Source organism: Halyomorpha halys, unplaced genomic scaffold (genome assembly GCF_000696795.3).
Source record: "Halyomorpha halys isolate HHAL.00 unplaced genomic scaffold, Hhal_1.1 Scaffold670.1, whole genome shotgun sequence".
Taxonomy (NCBI): domain Eukaryota; kingdom Metazoa; phylum Arthropoda; class Insecta; order Hemiptera; family Pentatomidae; genus Halyomorpha; species Halyomorpha halys.
The window spans coordinates 575,082-600,566 of NW_027106188.1; the positions used below are offsets into that span (position 1 = coordinate 575,082).

The window sequence follows — 25,485 nt, forward strand, 5'->3', positions numbered from 1 at the left end:
ACTTTTATCCGCCATTGGTTGCACCATTGCTCAATCCGGGTGAGGTGTAAAAAGAGCATAACTAGATTAAACTTATGAATTGAAATAAATGTAACATAGTTTATTATTAAGCAAAGGTTAAAAATAAAGAACTATACCTGGCAATTCAATAAGACAAAGATCTGGTGCATCAGATTCAGTTATGACTAACAAATTTGAAAAAACTGTTTTGTGTTCCACTGTATTAACAAATGTGAAATCTTTAATTTTTTCTTTTTTCCAGATAGTAATAATTTGTAATGTGTGAAGACATACTAGAAGGAAATAGCCTTCTTCAGATAGGCAAATTATAACACTAAAAACAAAATTTATTAACTTTCCAAAAATTACATCTTAATAAAATGAACATCATAAGATGTTAAATATGGTCAAGAAACTTATTCTATTTATTATTATTATGTTGATTTCAGTAAAAATATTATACTATAAACTAGTTTCCTAGTGATTGTAGTTTATGTATTTCTTTCAATTTATCTGTTTCCATAGAGTGATATTGGTAGTGGTCGGAATAACTTGCCTAGCAAGTAAGCCTTTTTGCCAGCCTCTGACTACAGTACCTAGAACTTGTTATCATGTCTTAATTAGTGCTAATAATAATTAATTTCGAACTACGAACACCAATAAAATAAATATAAAGCTTACTCAAATTAAAATTAAACCCACACCGTTCCAAAACGGGTATTCTGCGACCCTTATGGCAATAGGCTTGGTCATCACAGAGCTTCTCATATTATGAACTTACAAGAAGCAGCACTTCTATATAATGTACTAAATTGATAATTAAATATCTTTTAATTTGAGGAAAAATTGATGACGGTTGTGAATACAACAGACAACTTTAAGTATTGGTAAGTGAATCATTAATGAAATAAAAACATAAAAACAGAGGAATATTTTTTTATAGCCATTATCTTTTAACATCAATATCATTCATGATAAAAAATGAAGTCAACAACAAACTTTTAAAAGTCAAGATCTAGTACTGGAATCCTTATAATCAGTTCTTATCAAGTTCTAGAAATACTAGAACTTCTAGTATCTGAAATACTTTGCTAGGTAACATGTGAGTCAAATTTTTCATATTTATTATCATTTATAAATCTCAAAGATGACCCCACTTCAAAATTATAAATCTAAACTAATTCACGCATGTTTCTTTTTGGCTACTTCTTTAAAACCTGTAATTATATCATCGAGTTCAGTATTGTTTAATAAATTTATTTTTCTTTCACCTTCAATTTCTTAAATAAATTGTATACAGCCCACTAACATTAACCAATCCAGTGTATTCTAAAGTGAGGTAGCACTAGCCTTCAGCTGTAAGAGCACTTTATACATAAGTAAATTTAAATATTAATCCGCATAAGTATGTAAACAATTCGGAGTATTTACATAAATTTTCTTTATTATTTCATTAAAGGTTTAGATAAAAATATACTTTTTCCAGTGTAAGCTAATAAAATTCTGAGAAAGATACAAACAGTACAGCACAGATTGTCAACTCTTTCCAGAGGTCCCATGGATAATGGAAGATGGTTTATTGATGGGTCATTATGCATGAAGATCCAGTTACAGTGGAATAGAAATGAAAAATAGAGTGCACTCTCTTAGGTAGACATTCATGTGGACGAAGGTGGCATCCTCTCTCTCTCTCCCAGACACTCGTCTCTATTTAGGGAACCACTTCTCTGAATTACTCTTGCATGACAATTAAATTCAAGAGAACTAAGACAATTTTGTGAATTTCACAGAAGAAAAATGGTGCTCTTCTTTTATTTGCCTTGCGTCATAGCAAGTTAGAGATTCTTCTGCTATTGGTGACTAGGGGGTGCTAATGGTGCTTATTATCCTTATTGCAAGGGGGGCACATTTTCTTCATATCTTCTATATTTTTAAACGGAACAACTTATATAATATCCAATTCCTTAGCTCCTTAATTAGGGGATAACTACAAGTTAAATACTTGTAAAACAGTGAGATATCTCATTTCCCATCTGTGGTCTTCATTATAATCTGGAATAAGCATTACTTAATTGTATCAGCTTTTCTAGCCAATTAATGTAAGAGTAATACTAGCAGCCTGCGAACTTTTGCTAAGAGCAGTGATAGCTAACACAGCACTGAAACAGTTAATATACCAAGTATAGACATAATGGTCAAATATTTTGGGGTGAAGGTTCCACAGTTCAATGCCATCCGATTTTGAATCCTACTTGGGTCAGCTAATATTTATTTATCGGTAGTCCTACAAATGAAAATGAATTTTGATATTTATTATCAGGTTAGGACTGATAAGCAGCCAAGAAGTAATCATCAGGAAATGGCAAAAAGGACCAATAGGACTACTTGTCGAACAAAGTACACTCCACAAATAACAGCAGCTAGTCAAGATATATCAAGATAACCAAATAAATTCTTATTTTTCTAAGATTTATTGAATAAATTAAAACATGATATACAAAAAAATATAGAAATTCTTACTTCCCTGAAGATGGAATGTCTAACTTTTTAATATTATAATTTGTAGTAAGCTTTATGATGTCAGTTTTTCCATTTTCTCTTGTCCAGGTAGAAAAATTATCTCCAAAAATAAAAAACAAATTTTTATCAAGAAACTGAACAAAATCGGATACTGCAAATTTTGAAACCTGTAACAAACAGGGCCTTAATATATTTTATATAAAATGTTATCAATAACTGATATATTTATTAAATCTATACAACATATAATCTTTTAAAATAACAATATTTTATAGGTGCTTTCAATTCATTGCAGGTTTACTTTATTTGACATGGGATAAATTATTGGTATTGCATAACAACGAATGCAAAATAAAATTCAGTATAGGACTCCAATAGGAGTCTTGGCCGAAAAAAAATAAATAAATAAAATTTATAAAGAATATTTTATTTAATCAGAATTCAATGTTTTTTATTTTTATCCTCCTTCCTCGCCATTCCTAGCTTAATGGTTGTGGCAGCAATTGAGTAGTGTACATTCTGAACAGGTACCCAACCCTTCGAACCAGACATCTGCACATTTTGGGCATATAAAATATTAAGTACCATTAAAAATGTACAGCTGGATACCATTTATACAAGACAATAAAATATAAAAGAATAACATACAGTACAACAGAGTTCTGACAATCTGAATAATATGGGGCTAGTACCATCTGAATCACCGAACGTTTGAATGGAATTTGTTATAAAATACATGAGATAACTTATTATTGACTTTTTCCCACCATAAATAAACCTTTTCCTTCATATCAATTTTATTTCCAATACCAAACATATGTACACAGATAGGTATTTTTGAGGGGAGTATTGATTCCTTCCACAAAGTCGTAGATTGTAAATAAGCACCTCCGAGGACAGGGAGAAGGGATGTTTCTCCACCTCCTCCCAAAGCATTTGGTTAGTTATGTATCTTATAATTATGTAGATCTAAGAATTCAACCCATAAACTTAGATAGACTAACCAAAACAAAATAATTAAGCGATTACAACTTAGATTCATTTACTGTACAATACCACAACAAACCAAATTAAATTAGTGTTGTAACATAAAATATTTTGGAAAATTGACATTTAAATAGAGTTCATAAAACATTTTGAGTACAATTTCCCAAAGCTGGTAACATAGGACATAATTACTTTGTGATATCAATAACATTTTATAAAATAGAGACAACCGAGCAATGGTTCATCTTTAATGTACCTTCATAGATCAGCTTTCCAATTTGATAGTACTTGTTTCAAGAAAATGAAAAATGTTCCAAGGATGGGAAAAATCTGGAGAAAGGGATGAATATAAAATGACAATGTACTTGTACCAAAACTTACTGGTATTTAATCAATAATGAATAATAAATTTTTGGACTTACATTGGTGTAGGGTTTTCTAACAGTTCCAAACAAAAGTTCAGTATTATATTTCTCAATCTTTTCTTTGTAGTTATCATTATTAAATCCATTTACTAGTTTAAGATTAGTACCTGAAACACTGAAGATAAGAAAAACCAATAAATTGAATTATCTCCAAATGATGGCAGTTTATTTTGATTGCATTATAAAATTGTATGGAATAATAATTAGCTGTTTTTACTTAACAACCCATCAGAAACACAATAAATCATTAAATATTGAACTACAATTAATGGGATGAGTTTGTTAGTATGATGAACTGGCAACAGGAATTTCAAAGTAGCTTGAAGAAACTTCCAAACTTTTCTATATTTTTTCCGAATTTTCCCTGACTTCAATCTTTAATATCTGTTAGCTCATTAGAAATGCAATATGACAATATATAAACCACTAATATTTTAAATTATTAAATGATACTGGTTGTACATTATACATTATATATTGTACATTGTAACATTATATTGGGAGTAGGATTTTTAGAGATTTATATATTGAACACTGATATTTAGAAAAACATTCCGAATTATTACACAATGGTTAAATATTTCTAAAATAATTTAATAAGACTGACATAAATATACATTTCTGTAATAGTTTACATTTTGAACAAAAAATCTGGTGCAATGCGTGCAACAAATAAATTTCACTTACTCTGGAAAAAGTTTTGTTTTTCCATTGCTATGAAATTCATATTTAAGGGTTTCTCGAACAAAAAACAAATATCAACTGCTAACAATGAGCAATGGTTAATTATTTCAAATTAACAAAATTAAAGCTGACTCCAAAGGAAGCCGTTTTCCAAATTGGACATTTAAGCTTTGTTAAACTATTTTAGTGAGGATAAGATCTAGGTGGTATTAAATAACGTTTAATTGTACATTGATAGACCAAGTTTAATCAAAATCATCAGAACCATATTAGAAGACATAAAAAAATGTGTGATATTGATTAAAAAAAAAATCTTTATCACTACTACTCATAAAGGATTAGGGGTGGAGTATTTTGTAAGAAAGTACTGTTGCTAGGCCAACGGTTGTGCAAGAAGGTCATTTGATCAGAATTACACTTGACTGCCAGATGTTTACTCAATTAAGGAGACCTACTTTATCAGGCTGGGTGGACCGAGTAGGGCTCACGAACCCACATGGTTGACTCATAGTACAGTGAAACATAAAATAATTATCTGCCACAGCCTGTTTCAAACCCGGGTCCTTGGAGTTTGTATGTACCTGAAGTCGATTACATAACTTCTACTGAAAAAGCTAGTTATTTGGTTCTAAAAGACCTAAAAACAAGCATTTTTGTTTAAAACTAGAATTCAAAATGTGTCTTCATTGCAATACTTTCCCTTGCTGTATATTTTATATATAGGGAAATAAAAGTAAAAAAATTATTTGGATTGAATATCTACAGGAGCTGTTTCCGAAACATGCATGTCAAGAAAAAAACTTCTGAACATGAAGTGAAAGTAGGGAATGGAATTTTTTAAAGTCTATACTTGACCATTTTCACACAAATCCCTAACTTCACTCCAAATTTGGGCCTGACCTGACTAGCCGATTTCGAAATATAGGGGTATTGACGATAATACGTTTGCGCAGGTCTAAGACAAACATTTGGCTTAAAAAAAATATTCTATTTTACTGATCTAACCAGTGATTAATTATCTATTAATATAGTATAGTATTATAGGTGATAGTATTAATTATTATTAATATAGAGTTTTTAAAATAAAAAGCATTTTGTGGAAAATATCCTGAAATCCTTTCTGTAAAAAGTTATCTTGAATACATGTATGATTAATAGGATAGGAAAAAAAAAATGGAAATTATATTACAAAATAATAAATCAGGAAATAAAAAAATAAGATACATGGAATTAATAATACAACATTAAAATAAAATAATGGTATAACAACATAAATACTTACCTAACAATAAGACCATTATTGACGAAAGCATATACTTCAAAATGATCTTCAGAATATCTAGATATAATATTGATAAACTTTAACTCATCTCCAACAAGACATCCAAATTCTGTAGCAAGGTTCCTTTAAGAAGAGAAATAATTAAACATAATACCAATATACAGATCACATTAAGATTTTGAATCAATAATATGAAAAACTTAATTGTTAAATAAAGTAAATATTATAAAGGTTTTTCGCCATCTGTCCCGATACCTGGCCAGGGTGGAATATCTTCTAAGGAACCTTTCACGGTGTCCCTGGATATGTGCACACCTGTGTTTATTTGCCAAATGGGTCCCCTATCAGAGCTATTAACACTTTAGTGTTTTAACAAAAATGACAGTTTTTGATGAAGGATCAGAAGCCAATCAAGCAGGTACAAACCCTTCCTAGACATATCAAACTTTCCCACCCCCTCTCGGGCCTAGGGGGTATTTTGTCACCTATGGCCAATGAGGAATTAGATTTGGAAAAGGTAACGCATCTAAGGGGAGGTGGGAGAAAAGGAGCGGGACGAGACCAGGAAAAAAGCACTAAAGACGCAGAAGCGGTAGAGGTACAGAAGTAACAAGACAGCCTCGAGAAGAGCATGGACTTGAAGAAGTCCTAAGAAGAGCTCTTCAGAAAAGGAACTACCGAGCTGAGATGACACCCACGGTTACGACAACACGACACCAATGGCAAAGACATCATCACTACATACCTCGACACACAAACACCACCCAAATCAGCAGTTATAAGTATATATACTTTGTTCCTTGATATAGTTTATGTACAATTATATTACCCAATACCACCCCTTATTATATTATATAATTAATGGTAACAATATTTTTTAAATAGAAAGGTATTTAACTGGTAACTGGTAAACACACAACAAGCCTTTGGAAAAGAATCCAATTATAATAATAGTTTTGCAGGACTCAATATAAATTAATCAATTAACATATTTTTGGATAATTGCCTACAGCGATTATCCTGGCATCCTGACTAAATCTCGAGATGGCACATAGCAAAATGTTATATATATTTTAATATTTCTCAATGGAGAATACTAGAACTAATTATTTTCCTTACAGATGAAAACAAAATGTAATATCATATTTCACTTAATATAATCAATGTATATTGATAACTTATTCATATAATAAATATAAACCTGTACTGCTACAACCTATGAAGGGTCAGTATGGTCAGCGTTATCAGGCTGACGGTTGGGCAAGGAGGTGAATTGGTCAGGATCATGCTTGACCGCTATTTTCCCCCCAATTAAATATACCTACTTTATGAGGCTTATAACCCCATAGGGCTCTTGAACCCACAGGGTAACAGCTACAGTAACATAATAAATAATTATCTATCACTGAGCCACTGCACTATTACCATGCCACTGTCCATATATATTTTGTTAATTCCGATTTACATAAAAATTAATAAAACACTTTCTTTTAACTACACATATAAATTATACACTACCGTAATAAATTTTTTTTCATGGATGAAAGGAACTAATAATTTACATTGAGGGATAAAGTAAAGAAAAAATTATAGGAATACTACGTAAATTCAGTTTATACTTACTTTGAAAAAACTATTTCCTGGATGGGTAAATATAAGCAAATAAAATCCAGATTTTGAAGCCCTATGAAAGCAAATGTTCCGCATTGTGATATTTGAAAGCACTCAATATTGTCTTCGAAAGATTTATTGAAAAGTACTGTTGAGAACTTTAAATCAAATAAGGTAAATGATTTGTCACTAGCTACAGATATTCCAACTTTATTATTATATATAGCACTGCAATGAGGCAATTTATCACATTCAATCTGTAACACAACAATAAAATAAAAAACCTTATCAAATAAAAATAAGCCATATATGTTATAAAATATTATATAGGTGATGTAATATATATATGTAGAGAGTGAGAGACTAATCACTAAATATCAGTAGAAATTTTGATTAAAATGTAGATAACAAAAACATCATAAGCTTCAATCCCAAAAACTTAATATCATGGTGTATTTCCTAGACTGAACATTTAAAAATAATAAGTTAATTTTGAATACCTTATCAGATGTATGTATTGTGGCTAAAGTTTCACTTTCATAAATTCCATTTTCAGTAAGAGCAACAGCCCTAGTTCCAAAGTTAACAGTTTCTTCATTAGAATCATATCCCACAGCAATGTCATCCCACTTGACCATGGTTGACAACTGAATATTTGATTCAATGTCCTGAAAATAGCCACAAAGTAAAATAAATAACAATTCTGGTCACTATTTTTGATTAATATGTCACTAAGAAATTTGGAGGGAAAATTTTATATCCATTCGTAATTTCCTAGCCAAAGAGGTCGCAACTGGCTACAATTAGAACTGGGATTAATAGAGATAAACTAACTTAAAAATATCATTGCTGCCGATTCTGGCGACCAAAAAATATCTGCTCAACACCTTGAAAATACCCGTTTAACACGACTAATACTCGCCACTTAACCTATTCTTGGAGAATCGTTATAACTGTATGATTGTTACAGTCATGATTGTATTGTCGCACTGGGTCTGGCATGATCGTTAGAATAATAGTATAAGTAAGGTCAGTGAAGCAACTATCACGTGAACCATTACATTGTCACCATTCCGTTGTTGCGGCAAAAGTGTCAGCCATTACCATGGTGTAACTATTTGATAGTTACAGTCATGAAACCATTCACTGGCGCGACAGTTTTAGTGTCATGACAGTAATCACACACTGGGTTTGTCGTGTTCGTTAATAGTACAAGTAATATCAGTTGATTAACTACCACGTTTAAATGTCATATGTTTACGCATTGACAGTGAATTGTCACAACATATCACCTTACCAAATGTAATTACGGCAGGCGAGAAAACATTGTTCTTAAATATTTACTCAAAAACTTATATTATCAGCCCCGAGCCACAAAAAATATCCGCCCAGGGCTCTAAAATTATATTCATTCCATGTCTCAAAAATAAATCAATCCCGGGCCCCAAAAAGAAATATGTGATGGCTCCAAATGGTCTAGCTAAGACTATGTTCTGAAATTCATATCTAAGGGAAGATAATAACTTGCTAGTGATAGAAAAAGTGTCTAATGATTAACTAAAAATAACTAGTTGAAGGACTAGTACGACACTGCCCCAGCACGCCTATACATAATATAAAACCATTTTACCTGAACTCTCCGATTTCCGGTAATTACCCACTAAAATGAAAAATCTCGAATATCTGATAAAAACCAGCCAATTGGATAAAAATCCACGAATCGGCACCTCTGAAAAATATCTTAGTCAAAATAGCTAATAATAAAACTTTCCTTACATACAAAATATTATTTTTTGTTGGAAAAACACAATTTGATTGATGATTGATACCATAATGGATTATGACTGCTGGCGCTTACATACTCTATAAGATGTCATGAAGTGATAGATGACGTAAAATAAACTGTTAGAAGAAAGATAAATAGTTTGTATTGAAGTATGTGACAACCTAATCTCGCCAAATAAATGTACTGATTGTCTTTCTTTGGCAAAAATATTTTTAGTATGTACGCGAGTACATACTTAAGACGCCTCAAGGTTCACCTTTTCTTTGGCTGAGACTGTCTCTTGTACATACTAACACTGTCCGAATCATTGAAGCGGTTGGTTGTCACTCGTTAGCCAATATTTAGAAATGGGTTGGAATATATTGGGGAGTGGATAGCTCATTGGTAAGGCTATAGACTAAAAACTCCAAGGACCCGGATTAGTATCCGGCTGTGGCAGATATTTATTAACTGTTACCTTCAATCGTTGAGTCAGCTCTGTGGGTTCCTGAGCCCTCTGAGGTCCACCCAGCCTCATACAGTGAGTATCCTTAATTGGGTAAAAATCTGGCGTTCGAGAGTGATTTTGACCAAATCACCCCCTTACCCAACCGTTGGTCTAGTGACGTAGTAATAGACCACGCTGATCCTTCATGGGTTGTAGCTGTACAGATTTAATTTAATTGAATGGAATATGGTCCGGGTTTGGTGAAAAAAAAAACTCAAATAGTATAATTCTACTATTTGAGTTTGTTTTTTTTACCGCACCCGGACCATATTCCATTCATCTATACACACGGTCAATCAATAATCTTCCACCATTTAATTTAATTGTTTGTTTTTTTGGAATATATCAAGCTGAAACTTCATCACTGATATCGTCTTGGCTTCCGGAATCAGACTCACCCTGATCAACGATCTCTGCTCTTGGTAAGCTGACGATCTACATTTATTACTGTATATTGGACAATATGTGTTACGCAGAACGTGGTCTATGGGGACGAGCCAAATTTGATTTAGGCGTAGTTTGTACTAAATTACAAAGGTATTGTGCAGTTACAGTAATTAGTTCGGTGCAATGGTAGAAGAAACGGAGGTACTCATTTCAAAGAAGGAATTACGAGCGTTTAACACTTTGAATAACGAGTATTACAGCACTTTTTGAAGATCACACGATCACTTTTCATCGCTAAAGAACACATTCTGCGTTTTGGTTTTTTAGTGTTTTAAGAGCTCCTGATAGCCATCCCGTCCGAGCCAACTCAGGGAATAAGTATATTTCTTGTTCCTACCCGCTTTGATTCGACGCTATCTCCTACTGGTGGTTTGATGACAGTACTGATCTGGTTTTTGGTATGTCGGGGCCCATTATTAGCAGCACTCAGGCATTTTTTCTCTTAAAATGGTTTGTAATTAGAATGGAATTAAGAGAGAAGATAGATTAAAAGATGTAGAGACCATTTTTTTCTCTGGCGATGAAGATTAACTTTTAACGCGTATTGAATGCTTGGTCTTCCGTTCTGCTATAAATGCTGTTAGTCGGTAATCTGTGGAATATTCTAACTGTGATTGATCGAAATAAGAGTAATGGGGATCTTTTCGGTACTCATTGACCAGAGCCACAACAGTTCTATGAAAGGCACAATCATGGCTGAATTGAAAGGTTCAAGTCCCTTAAATATTAAAAATAAATACTCAATATACAACCACCAGATGAATATATGCAATTAGATATGAGCATCTTACAAGAATGCGATAAATAGAATGGAATCTGCTTGACACACTAATAAATGTGAAGACATTTACTTTAGTTATCTTGAGTACATTGCCTTATTCAAAGGAAGGATCTTCTATGCTACAGGTTTCAGTGTTATCAGCTGTTCTTTACTGTCATAACCTTTTGCTTTTTGAAAGGTTACATTGAGGAAAATTTTTTTGATTAAACTTAGTGATTGCTCTTGGTGAAAAGCCAAGAGTATTATCAGATTATCATCGAAATCGGTCAGAATGGTACTAACTAATAGTGTTAATTTACCAACTGAAGAAGAATTGACGGTCCCTGAAGTAAATGTCTCTTCAGCTATCCTCAGAGCTGCCTCCTTTCATTTAGGAAAACAATGTGAAACTATTAATAATGTCAGTATATTTTATTCTATTAACAGTTGAATTTATTCAATACACATATTATTAATTTATTTTCATTCTATGAAGGAGTTCATGCTGTGTCGGTCTGAATATCCCAATGACCCTAGAAAATGTTTGGACGAAGGAAAAGAAGTTACGAAGTGCTCACTAGATTTCTTTAGGAAGATGAAAGCTAATTGTCGCCAAGAATTTGAAACATATGCCAACTGTATTGATAAATCAAGTACCAACTTCAAATTTGCTCCGTAAGACTTTTTCTTTACTATCAGTATTAAATAATTAGTAATTAGGTACTGAATACAAAAATTACATATTACTTTTGTTTGAATAAAAAAAATATTAACTGTTATGTACTTAATGTTTTAATATTTCCTGTTAAAAATGAAGTTTGGATTGACAGATGTTTATTAGGTACAGTGTCCCTATGTTCTGAAACTAGGGGCGGAAAAGATATTTTAGTCACTACTCAAAGGTTCTTACTTTTGGCTATAGGATGTTTTATTACTTTGGATATTACTGGTTGGATTCAAACTAGCTCTATTTTTGATTTTTCAATTGGTGTATTGTTGTGGTTGGCTATCAATGGCTGCAGTTATATTGCTTTAATTTTCCTTCTTGTTATACTATTCAGTTATTTTATTACTATAATATTCAATTTTTTTTTCATCAAACTTGAATATGTATAACAATCATTTTTTTCAAGTTAGAATTTTTTTTAATTATAGTTTATTAAGGACATGGTTGTACGATTGATCATGAATGGTGATAATTTGTATGGTATATGTTAAGTCCTATTATCGAAGAAATATTTTTTACTGATAGTTTATTGATTATATTTACTTTTTTTAGCAGTTCGTATTAGTGATAAATTATTAAATGAATTCTCTAGTTGATATTTGAAATATTTATTATTGAGTATTGTAACCTCTCTTCTTTGAGGTTTCTATTAATTAATAAGATTAAGAAGATTGTTTAATGCAGTTGATGAATGTACATAAGATCTTAATCCAATCTGTGAACCATTAGACCTATTTTAAAAACTATTTTGATTTTGATTAAAATTTTCATATTTACTACTTAGACAAAATTGAATAGAATATGCAATTTAGACAACTTATGTTATGTAGGTTATTGTCAAATCCTAATAGGTTTAGTAGAAATAGTTTTTAGTTATAGTTTTACTTATTATATATATATTTTTTGTCAATGTTTTATTTTTTGCTTATTAACTACGTTCATAATTTTTAAGTATAACTATATGTGTGTAAAAGCATTGCTTGTAAATTAAAAAAAAACTTTTTTTAGATGCCGAAAGACACAAGGAGTTTATGATCAGTGTATGCTGGAAAAGTTAAATATTGAACGTCCTTATTGGGGCTACTTTTCGGAATTGAAAGTTCATGATTCACCTCGCCCCCGACCTCCTCCTCCACAACCAGAAGTCTATCCAGACGCTTCTGAAAAGCTTCCTTTGGATTATCCTAAATATGGAACAAAACATGGTTCTCGTTATTTCTTTGAGTAATTGAAAGAATTTTAAAACCCTGGGCTGAGAATCATAGTATATTGAAGATAATGATTTAGCCAGTTATGAGTGCTAGTAGTGTTTTATTTATAACAATCATTTGTCTTATGAACAGTAAATAAAATGTTATTGTTTATGTTGTATTTTTTCATATCTTTATACAATACAGACATAATTCATTCATATCTTTTTAGGTAAATAAAATATTTATTTATTTTTTCCCTTAGTTCATTGAATAAGTTGAGAAAATTGGTAGTTAAGTCAATGGAACACTATAAATAACTCAGTTGATTTCTAATCAGAATGTTTATATCTTATTTCTTACTAAATAAACCTTTCCTTGTATAAGGGATTATTTTGGTTCTAGTTTATGACTGAAGCTTCAGTACCGGGAAATTAAAAACCCACTTATAAAGAATACTACAAATAGGCATGATCTACACTGAAAAGGATGCATCGTGGGCCTTGCAAGAACTTTTTTGAGTGAGCAGAAGTGGACTTATGTGATGCAATTAAAAGTTATAATAATGACATATCTAGATTTTTTTTTTTCAATTCTTTGAATATTCTGCGATTAGAGCTTGATTTGTAAGCTGTTACTAATATTTTAATATAAAATATAAAATAAAAAAAAAATAATGTAAAATATCATATATACTTAAGGAAAGGATATATATTTTGGAAAACCTAGGTTATGAGGTAAAATATTTTGAACTCAATTGTAGTAGAATCTTAATTTTGTACTTGCTGGTGTGCAGAAAGAAAAGAATCATGTATTGTATCAAAATCATCTTTGTGGAACCATAATTAAAGATGGTACTAAATTCCAAATAAGTTTTTCGAGGATATTGTTGGTATTTGGTTGTGACATTTATAGATGATCCGATTTGATTTAATTTTTTTGTAAAATCTATCAAAAGTTGCTAATGTAACTTGTTATGACCAAAAAGAGAATCGAAGCTGTGAGCAGTTTGTGTAAGTTTATTATTTTTTAAATTATTTCTCAGTCAGAAAACTAAATATTTCTTGTTCATATAAGTAAATATTAATCATACATGATGAAAAATGTTGAACTGTATATAGCTCATCTAGCTGATTTGTTCTATCCATCTCAGTGGCACCATAGTTTTGTCATCATGTTTATGAATTGGTGCCAAACCTCCGTTTAATCGGATAATTGGAAGTGACCTGAAGTTTTATTGTGAAATTTTACTGTCCAGCAAAAATTTAACTAAATTAAAGGATGTAATAATTACATATAGTCAGCATCCAGAATGAAAGAATGGTTTTTGTGAGATTAAACTTTACACTCAGGCTAAACTGGTCATAAAAGCCCTTGAGTTTTTCCTCAAATACATATCACTGTTATATGATCTATTGTATTCATAGGTTCGGTCTTATCTTTGAGAGCTAGTTGTGCTTTGGGATTCATTCATTAAAATTTTGATATTAGAAATTTTGAACTGTACCTTTTTTATTCCGTGTGTGTAATATGTAATTCAATTGTAGAACTTGATATAAATTGCTCAACAACAACTTTAATTAATAAATTATTTATGTAAGAAGGAGAGGAGAGTCTGTCCTAAGGATGTTTTCAATCACAGATAATATTTAATACATGATATTTATTTGTTTATTCTACTTAGTTTTAATTAAAAAATGGCATCAAACTTTAACTGCACTAACATAATTAAATATAATGATAACACAAATATTAATAACCCATATTTTAAAGGGGATTAGTCTATAATTTCTTGATCTATGTCTTTGAACGCTTGTTTCCTGAATTTAATTTTATAAAGATAGTATATTTTATCTGTTTTCAAGGATGTGAAGTTATAACAATGAGACCATCATTGTGCTCCTTGCTAACACCTCTTTAGTGATGTATTCACCAGGAGGTATTCAGGACTAGGTCTGATCCGCTGCCAATGGAAGGCTCCTCTGCAGCATTGATCCATTAACCAATGACTGTCGAATGGTCTGAATGTCCTATTTCAATCTACATATAATCACGGAACCGAAATCACAGTATGTGCTGAAAGACTTGGAGTGGATTAGGGCTACCGAAATATAAGAGCTCAATGGCACTCATTGCGAGAGAATGATTTTTAAGAATGGGCCAATTGCAGGTGGCAGGATATTTCAAAGAGACCCCGAAAGCTAACAGATATGTGTGTGAGAAGCAGGTACTCTTGTGGTCGGAATGGGTGAACGCTCTGAAACTAAATATTAATTATGCACGCCAGCCTGAAGTCCCAGGAGCCAGTGGACAGCAGGGAGAAGTTGGGTTCCTCTACCACATTTGTGATGAGTCAAACACCTGTCCATGTGCTGGGAAAATGCCTAAAAACTCCCATCTCATAATACGCCGACACTATAGACTTAAAGATGAATTGATGAAGTTCCCTGGAAAAAAATACTTCACCTGCTCCTATGAGGTTTATTGTACAATACCAAAGTAGAAGGGGCTTCTTAGAAGACCTAGGTGTTAAGATTGTGGATGTAGGAAAAATAAAATAAAATTGTTAAAAAAAAAAACATTTGAAATATATTTTATAGTTGATTATTGTTTGCAACAGAAAAAGGTAGGGAAAAAAATTGTTTTTGTATCATTGGTAGTATATAGTAGTGCGTATACGCCCAGTCATGGATTGATAGGTATGCTGTGTGTTATAGCAACCCAATCTATTTGGCAGCATTGCCAAATAAACCATTTCTCTCTGATTACAGACATCTACACAAGATCTTCATTAGGTAATAGTAAGATTTTAAGGCTACTATGTGATCAAAACAGATATTGAGACCTTTATGATCATGATCTTTTGTTTCAATTAATTTTTTATTATAATTAATTTGGTGGTACTCTAAGCCTAGGATTTTCTAAGCCCCATGGCTGTGTGGGGTTGATATCAGGGAATAATTACAATGGGTTGGATGGATCTCTTTTACTGCATTGGAAGAAGCATTTGAAGGGAAGACTGAGGAAGGAGATATATATTGGAAGTGAAGAAAAATGAGATTAAGTCTTCTTTCTTCGATGATGGGGTACATCAGTTTTCTTGATGTCAGTAGTAAATTGTCCAGTCTGAGATTGTTTGTCACCAGGTGAATCGAGAATCGGTTCTTTTGAAAGAATCGTTATTTCAAATGATTGACTCGGGAGAAATGTAGCCTTGAGCATTTTGCTCATGTTGGGAAATAAACTTCTACATTTTCCTAGTATTTCATCTGTTTTGTTTATACTGTTGTTAGCCTTTTTTTGTTATTGCCACTTGCTTATGCTACTCCCTCTTTTACCTTCTCACCTATATTCAGTTTTGCTCTGGCCTCGGAACACTAAGACTGATCAATTTTATCACTAGTACACTCCTGGCGTGACATTTTTTTTTTCTGATTTGAGCATTGTGCTCACCTGGACACTTGCATTTCTTATTTTAAATCATAAGCCGAGGCAAGGCGGTCTTAGATATTTTACAAAATCTGGATTCTTCAGCCCCTCGAAGAGCTACAATCTACATTTTAAATTTTATTGAAAATAATGGTCAAGATTTTTGTCATCAACACATCCAATTATATAAACAAAATTAGTACAAATCTTCTACCATGAGATGAATGCTCATGGGACAAAATAGTAGGATACTCAAGCCGGGTTAACCTTAAAAAATTAGATTTACTGAGTGATGCCTGTCACTACCTGAAATCAGTTGATTCTCTGTTCAGAAGAGTTGAAGAATTGGGAGTATGGTTAAAATATTAGTATGTGGTAAATGCTATAAAAATTTGTATTTTTGAAAATGACATTTTTACATTGAATAAAACTTGTATAATTTAATACCATATTAATTGTACAGCGGAACTAGGAGACATCCTTAATATAATAACTAACAAATGAATAAAATAAATATTGCCAACTCAAAGTAGAAGTTAGACAAAGAATGGGCAAAACAGGGCCCTGTTTCATAATTAAGTACAAACTAATACTATTAGTCTTTTCGATTTAACTTAATATAATTACACTGACTTGTACAATGGTAGCTTGTACTTTAGTATTTTTTAACTCCTGTAATATCCCTAATAGTCCTCCCTATTATGAAAAAATACAAGTTTTAGTGTAATTAACACATTTCTAAACTTGTATTTTGAGCTAATACTATTAGCTTTCATTATAAAACAGGGCCCAGGAGTATATTTACTTAAATACCTTGGAAGTCTGGTACTGATCTACACTCCCATGAGATGGGAAGGGTTTCAGTTCAGTAATAATGAATAAACCAAAACATAAATCAGATTTATAAAGGATTGAAAAGTTAACAGGATATTTATACTATGAAAGTGAATTTTTGAGGCCTTTTCATGCTTTAGATTGAGCCCAAGAATGTAGGTGTGTAAAATATGTAGGAAATATAAAATATATGAAAAAAAAACCCCACTGACAAACATTCATAGCTCTGAATTTCCTTCAAATTCTACACTACTGCAATCACTGAATTTCTGCACTTCCAGGCCCTACCAATACATTTTAGATTTTATGCCATTATAAGGGAGAGAGAACAAGTAGTTTCATCAAATACAGAATAGCCTCTTAAACGTTATATTTCAATAAAAGATGTTTTCGTCAGTCTGGATTATGCCTTTTTAATTTTCATGTAGATAAGTAGTGTTTTGATGTTATTGCCATTTTTGTAATTATCGAGAAAAATTCGAAGGCGAATGAAAATTTGCGCCATTGAAAATTCGTATTTACATGTGCCTCTCTACACGTTTGCCAGCTATGGCAAAATGGGGCATGTGTAGGCTTTTGGATGGGTTATTTGGATTGGCTTGTTTAAGTCGGCTTGAATTTGAAGCCGACCCTCCGGGTGTCGGTTTTTGGGCACAAATCAAAGGACGCTTAATTTTAATTAATCAAAGAATTTCCCCAACTTTCGGATTCAATAATTAACTCTAGTTTAAGAGTGTATATTTTAAAATTCTATCGATTCGATTTAAATACAGTATTTAAAAATCTTCTTAATTAATTTTGGCAGTTTATTTTTGAATTAACATAACACAATTAAATATTTATGAAGACATTATAGGTCTAGGTGATGTATTATGTATTTATTTACTCAATTCCAGATCGGATTGGTGGGCCTTACATAGTTAATGTAAGAGGTACATTTCTTTTTTTTTTTTTAACAATTGATTATGGGGGCGGGTATAGTCTCACAAAAAGACACCCCTAACTATATACAATGTTATAAATAAAACAAAAAATTAAGATAAAGTGAATAGATTAAAATAATAATTCTTCATTAGAGAAGATGGATGGATGTGGTGAGCAAAAAAAAAACAAACAAAACATAAATAAACAAATATTATTTATTCATGTCGACGTTTCGACCTGAGTTTCAGGTCCCTGATGAAGACCTGAAACTCAGGTCGAAACATAGGCATAAATAAATAATTTTTTGTTTATTTATTTATTTTTTGCTAACCGCACCATCTTCTCCAAATAGTAATCTAAGGTCAACTATCTACACCTCACAATAATTCTTATTTAAAGATAAAAGTAAAGTTAGTATCATTGTTTTTGATACTAAAATAATAATTTAACTATTAACTATTTAAATAATTTTGACAAAAATAATGAAAAAAAAATCATAGTGAATTTAAGAAAAAGATGAAGAGAAAAAAAGAAATTAAGATAAAATAAACTTTAAGAGTGACAATAACAGAACTGATAAATATATAATTTATAACTGGATGTCCTGCAATAGTCTGGGCTTCAGTCTTCGGGTTGTGGTTGGGTTCCCCAAGTTCTAGGTTGGGTCCCACTGCTCCTTTAACTGTAGGTAACTGGGAGCGGAACTTCATGAACCTTTTTTTTATGTAATTCTCTATTGTCTCTATCTAAAATTCCCGATGCAATTGGCTGTTTCTTATAAACCAAGGAGCATCCACTGCAATTCTTACAACTTTATTTTGAAAAGATTGTAATTTTTTCCTTTTCGTAAAGGATGCGGCTCCTCTGACTTCACAGCCCTACATCAGCAGTGGCCTGAGAATTGCTTTAAAAACAAGAATAGCTGTTTCTGATTTTAATTTGTATTTTCTATTCAGGATAGGATATAGAATTGCGTAGGTTTGAGTTAGTTTGATGTTGATATGGTAGTTCCAGGTAAGGCGGCGATCGAGGTGAATTCCCAGGTATCTTGCTGGTTCACTGGCAGGGTTCCATTTTACATTTTTACCTTTGAGGATCATTTCTGGTGGGTCTAGTGGGCGTCTGAGAGTAAACACTTTTGAAGTATATTTTTCAATATTGAGACTAATCATCTATTTATTGAAATATTGTTCTAGTTCATTAAGATGGCATTGCTGTATTATCATAGCTAATGAGGTATGTATGGACTGAATGATGTAGTGAACATAGAAGTTGAACAGAATGGGAGAAAGGAGTGAGCCTTGTGGAGTACTGGCATGTATTTGTCTGAGGGTAGAATTCGTGTAATTTATTCTAACAGAAAATGTTCTGCCGTTGAGAAATGAGCTCAGAATGTCGTATAAGTACTTTAGAGTGTCCACCCGCTTTAGCTTGTATAGGAGACCTTGAAATCAGACCTTATCGAACGCTTGTATGGAGACCAAGAACGTTACCAGGGTTTGCTTCTTCAATTCAAAACCATTTATTATAAATTCTGATAGTCTTGTCAGTTGATGAGAAGGGGAATGACTATAATAGGGGTATTCAATACGTTAAACCAAGCGGGAATTGCTATCAAAACATTTTAAAGTAATAAAAAGTTTATAGAGTAAACTTAGAAAATAGCTAATGTGAAATAAATCACTATGAGAACGAAAGGTTAGAAAATCGTAGAAATTATATTTGAGCTAATGGCGAAATGAGTTAAAAGGTGAAATGAAAGTAATATAATGTAATAATTAGTTGTCAGGAAAAAAATATTGGTATTTTAATAAATTAACTATTTGTTATTATCGATCCTTAGGAGGGAATCGAACCCAAAACATCTCTGCGACAAAGTGTTGCAACAGTTATCACGTCCTGCGCTTGAAACTTACAGCCAAATTATGAGAAAAATGTTTCCTTACCCAACTTGACATTTAAGCAGTACAGCAGTTTGTGCATAGGAAAAATTAATATTGGTTCTTATAAGATTTTATATCCTTGATCCATTTTTTCATTACTATCCAGGCAGTTATGTTCCCTCTTTACCTCCTTTTCCCTTTTTTATTTATCTCAAGTTGGGATCTACATTATGTAGTAGACCGCCTTATCTACCTTTCGAAGCTGCCTTTGGAACTCTTTTGAAAAAGGTGATTGGTAAAAAATTGAATTTGGTTGGAGGCGTAAAAACGAGCCATTCTGTTTAATAATGTAAACAGAGCGAGGTGAGTATCTGATGGCTGCTTGGCTAAATATGGCGTTGCGGCGTTATCTCTTCCAGGCAGGCGTTCCCTTACACCTCCTTTATAAATGTACTTATTACCCACCTTTTCCAATTAATGCCCTTAGTCCGTTTCTAAAATGGTTACAACGAAGGTACTTTGAGAAACCCATCAAATTTTATGACACGAAATTGACCTATTATCTTCCTCCTTTATTACTACGAACCGCAGATGTCTGACTGACCCTAGATCATTTTATGAATATTACCTTTTACCATTAAAGATGAAAGTAATATTTGCTCTTTGTGTAATTTAATTTTATGAATTTTTCATTATATAGTTTATTATTGTCTTTGATTAACCTTTTTTGCCAGTAAGGACCAGGACAAAAATAAGCTGAATACATATATATGTATAAATATTCCTCTCAAACTGCTCTCAAGAAGCATTTCAGACAGACATGACACAGATCAAATTTGATACACCTAAAATTATATACTGAAAAAAAAAGTTTCAAACTAAATCTAAAAGGAATGTTCACTAAAGACAAATATAAAAACTGGCTAAATAACTCAAACACATCACATATACGTAATTCAAATTCACACTAAATATGCTGCGAACTGCTGCGTTTGATGAATTCCTTTTTTACTCGAGCTGCATATCTCTAGAACTCCATTCCCTCTAACATACGTCATGTACCAACCCTTCCCTTGTTTAAAACCTTTATATTTAATTACCTTTTACTTCACCAAGCTAATCCGATATTATAATAGTACAGATGGAATTATACATGATATACAACTATCTTTTTGTTTTGTTTTTATGTATTTAGTCAGTTAATTTTTATCTCTGTATCTAAAATTATTTATACATAATTTAAATATAATTAAGTGTATAAGTTAATAATATAAGTCATAATTACGTATGGCCACACTGTTTTTGGCCAATATATGCTGTAAAATTAAAATTACCTTATTGTTCTAAAGGGACCTAGCCCCAGAAAAATAAATTATTTCTCATTTCATTTCATTTCAAATATAAGCTCATAAAATGCAAAATAGACTGACGACATTATTGAAAAAACGATTGGGATATGGAAAAATCAAAAAACAAATCTTAACTTACCTTTCTCCACTTCACTTACCCAGTTCTGCTGCAAACCTTGTTCGAGTTAGTCCTAGTAATATTAACGCTATGTGGTTCACACAGTTATAAAACAATCATAAGTAATTGTTATAATGAGTAAACAAGTAATTGGATTAGGGAGGAATTTGAGTGTTTAGTGGAGTCCCAAAAGTAAATTCCCTTTTACAAAATGAACATAATCAACACCCTCTATAATCTACCTACACCCACAATTTCATCATAGCTAGAATCATTGGTTGGTTTAACCGAAACTAGTTTTTTATTTCAGAGGAAGTCATTTTTATTGTTCGGTTATAAACGTTTTTTTTTATCCAATGACAGGGCAAAAATAACGGTTTTTGTAAATAAAAATAAGTCTTTAATGTGAGTATTTAATGCGATAGCGGAACCGGTTCTTCCAATCTGAACAAAATGCTATTTGTTCCAATGTTTTCCAATGTCTCAACTCAAAAACATTTCTACAAAAAAAAAACTTCATAATTTTTACATAACCGGTTATTTTTAACTGTTAAAAGAGTTTATATAGAGTTATTTTTTTAGTTAGATACATCCTTAGTTATGTGTAAGATATCTTATAATTATAAAATGGCATCTCAACCTTTTGCTATGTATTGCGTGGTTTTGAAGATAATACATCCAAGTTAGTTTAAAAACAGACAAAACTTAGTAAAATTAGAATTACAAGAAATTAAAGGCTAAGCTAATGAAAGCAGAAAATGTATCTTAAATTGAAAAAAACATAGTAAACTAAAAAGTGCAACAAACGTAGGATTTACTCAAAAAGATTTTTCTTTATTTGGTTAGTTTGTAGTTCTGAAGCTACCGTAAATACTACAGCCACCTTAACAGACACTGCCTAGTATGACGAAACCTACAAGCTAACACGGGAACTACTACTGGCGACAAGGAAACGCCGTATATTAATATTTATACAATTCATTGTAAATACCTCGATTGTAACATGTTACAACTATATAAGACATTGTAATATATATAAATGTATCATTTGAATCAATAAAGATTCCAATAGAATATGCTGATCCACTTAATGCTAGCATCTTACACGTACCTCTGGTGGCGTTTAATAGCCTAAAGACTAGAGTAGACCAAAATTGTCAGGTCTCGGTGTGAAATCTTGCTTCACGTGAAACACTTCCTTAGGAGACTGAGAATAACTATTTACATAGCGGTTCACTACATTCGAGTACTGTAATTTTGGAAATATATGTAAATTATTTCGCTGGACTTCTTCTCCTTCCTCAATCTTTCATCCTTTCGGAGGACCCGGCGGCTGGTTACCTTCCGGGCTTATCGCATATACTGTATTATAAAATAAATATAAATAGTAATCGGTAGAACGAAGTTATCTTCTTGTAGGACCCGGTGGCTGGTTACCCTTAGGGCTTGCATTCCTCCTCGTACCTATAGGAATAGTACCCTGTAGGTCGAGGTTACCATCCTCAGAGAACTTATGGCATCTACCTAATCACCTCCTAATCAAAACTACTTTACCTAAAAAGAAAACGCATTGGCGAGGCCTTCTGGTCAAGAGTACATAACATATCCATTGAAATCAGATCTAACTTAACCACAGCGATATGTTTAATCCAAAATACTAAAATGCCATGTATACTGATTTATTCGCAAAATTTTAATAACTGGTTATTTTGAGCAGTTATAATCTTTAGGTTAAACTGAAAGTGAAAAACTGGAGCCACCACTATAGCACAACCAGAGTTGCCTTAATTGAGATAAAAGAACTTTAATTTTTAAAACTTGGAGGTTTTGTTTTAATACGCTAAGAAATGAGAATAGGATATTCTCGTTTAAACGAAACAATACGACCAATTACCTTAGCTAGTTTAACACCAGGATTCTCGCCAATGGCCGCTGTCCTCCAGCATCTGGTATCCAAGCATTGCTCCAGCAACAGTGTGCCTATCACAGCCTTACTCTTCCCACCCTGCGGTGACCTTATGGAGCCCATTGCTAAAGCTGTATTCGACGGTGCTAAGAGAGTTAATTTGTTTTAATTTTTGTATTTATTATAAATTATTTAGATTAATATAAAACCTGTTTTTATAAATTTATTACCCTAAATCTAAATTTAATCGAAGAATAAGAATTATTTGTAATGTATAAAGTCAAGAGGAATTTCTTGATTGAGTTCGACTTTGTTTTGGACTGCTAGTTTTTAAGCGCATAGAAACACGTCAGTAAGCCTGTAACTATGATTCGATGGTCGTTTATTCTCTGGTTTTATGTAACCATTTCCTACTGTTATGGAAGTGTTTTCGTTTCGAATATCAGAACAGACATCTCTAAACAGCCTATTTTCATAATATCTAGACCACAAGCGCTAATGCTCGCCTGATAGTTTTGACTAAACTTAAAAAAAACAAAAAAACATGTATTTTATTCATAACTAAATGGAACATAGTTTAATTTTTTTTTATAATAATAATAACATTATGAGCTCATCTAAACTAACCATTTTCTTTTCATGAATGAACATTGAAATTTCGTTGCTGGAATAATTAATTTAATTTCGATCCTCCAATCCTCAGTTACGAAATCCTTCGTAAATTCCTCAATGCTCCTTACTTTGTCACAAATAAAATCATACCTTAATGTTCCACATATAGCTGGTCTAGCCCGAACCAAATATCAATCCTTTCATTATGAACTCCCTGACCACTTAAACCCATTAGTTTCTAACCTTGCTTCATCTTCAATTCCTGACGATCCTCCGAGGCACCTGAAAAGAAGATGTACATGAGACCTGCTAATGTAAAAACGTCATTCGATTGCTACCAAAAGGTAGTTTCTCTATCCGTCTGTATCACACCATTATAAACTTACGTCAAATTTACTGAATGTATTATTATGTACAGTTGTAAACTTCAATAAACATAAAAAATAAAAAAAATATTGAACAAAATCTTAAGATATAAATTTTGTTTTTATTATTGTAAACATATATTTCGACAAATACATATAAATCAAACTCCACTACAATGCCTTGGTTCTAAAGTTCTATGATTGTACTGCGTGTACGTTTTCGCGAAAAGGGGCTTTGAGTCATTGCTAGGTAACGTAGGAATCGTACTGAGTGCAAAGGGTTAAAAGATTTTTTTTTTGCGTTCCTCTAGAGCATGTTTTGGACCCGCTCTTGGCTTCTAGTGTTCCCTTTTTTTATAATGGTTAATCCTGATGTTTGATTGACTCGTTGCTACGTAGTCTGGGTACAGAAATTAGGACGTACACGAATTCAATTGGATAAAGGGGATTACAAATAGCGCTATATCGAGGAGGGTAGTCCGCTCACGTAGCCTTGACCACTTTACCCGCGGGCGTGAACTGACTGCCCCTGCAGCAATGGGTGCTCTTAGGGAAATGTATACCTCTTTAACTCTGAATATAGATAGCGCAGCCGACCTATAGGCCTCCCTCAGGCTTTCGTTCTGCATCTTTTATTTGCTTTGGGGCTTCTCTGGATAACTTTATGAAGAAGCCGTTACCTTTATTAACAGTTACCAAAACATCTTAATTCGATTGCAAGATATCTTGAAGATAAGCCTGAAAGTTAGAAAAAAAAAAAACAACATCATCAGTGTAGCAATTTTATGGACAAATAAAGTATAACTTGATACCTGTATTAGTTACACTATAATTACTCGAAGATAACCGTTATATTTTGTTTCTGTTTAGGAGAATAGTACGCCCGAAATGTTCTCTGGACTCACCATTTCATAAGATCTAGCACTGAAAAAAATATTCTAGAAATTACGTAAAATGTTTCCATCTCAACTACCTAACGTAATTGGTCGTATTGTTTCTTTTGAACTTTGTAAAGTTTAACCATGGTTCAATATGGTACACGAGAGTCATTATCCTTTTCTTACTAGTAGTATTTAAAAAGACCCATCAAGTTTTAAAAATTAAAGTTCTTTTATCGCAATTAAGGCAGCTCTGGTTGATTTTTTTTTTTTTTTACATA

At 32.2% G+C, this 25,485-nt stretch overlaps 2 protein-coding genes across 4 annotated transcripts in view; one reads left to right on the forward strand and one right to left on the reverse strand.

The window, feature by feature from the left end:
• Positions 1-8,602, reverse strand: part of rod (rough deal) — a 39,950-nt gene extending 31,348 nt beyond the window's left edge. Inside the window, exons 1-7 of one of the 3 annotated variants that reach the window (XM_014427778.2) lie at positions 8,344-8,602; positions 8,010-8,177; positions 7,522-7,766; positions 5,899-6,021; positions 3,930-4,047; positions 2,521-2,687; positions 138-334 (exon numbers count right to left, since the gene is read on the reverse strand). In XM_014427778.2, coding sequence (XP_014283264.1) covers positions 138-334; positions 2,521-2,687; positions 3,930-4,047; positions 5,899-6,021; positions 7,522-7,766; positions 8,010-8,147 — 988 coding nt within the window. In that variant the 5' untranslated portion in view covers positions 8,148-8,177; positions 8,344-8,602. Of the gene's footprint in view, positions 1-137; positions 335-2,520; positions 2,688-3,763; positions 3,838-3,929; positions 4,048-5,898; positions 6,022-7,521; positions 7,767-8,009; positions 8,299-8,343 lie in introns of those variants that run through there. The other 2 variants (XM_067053716.1, XM_014427779.2) reach the window with 2 other exon arrangements.
• A 2,559-nt stretch (positions 8,603-11,161) lies between these two features.
• On the forward strand, positions 11,162-13,080 carry ND-19 (NADH dehydrogenase [ubiquinone] 1 alpha subcomplex subunit 8). The gene is made up of 3 exons (XM_014427763.2): positions 11,162-11,410; positions 11,486-11,664; positions 12,725-13,080. The coding sequence occupies exons 1-3, from the start codon at positions 11,282-11,284 to the stop codon at positions 12,942-12,944; spliced, it is 528 nt and encodes a 175-aa protein (XP_014283249.1). The 5' UTR covers positions 11,162-11,281; the 3' UTR covers positions 12,945-13,080.
• The last annotated feature ends 12,405 nt before the right edge of the window (positions 13,081-25,485 follow it).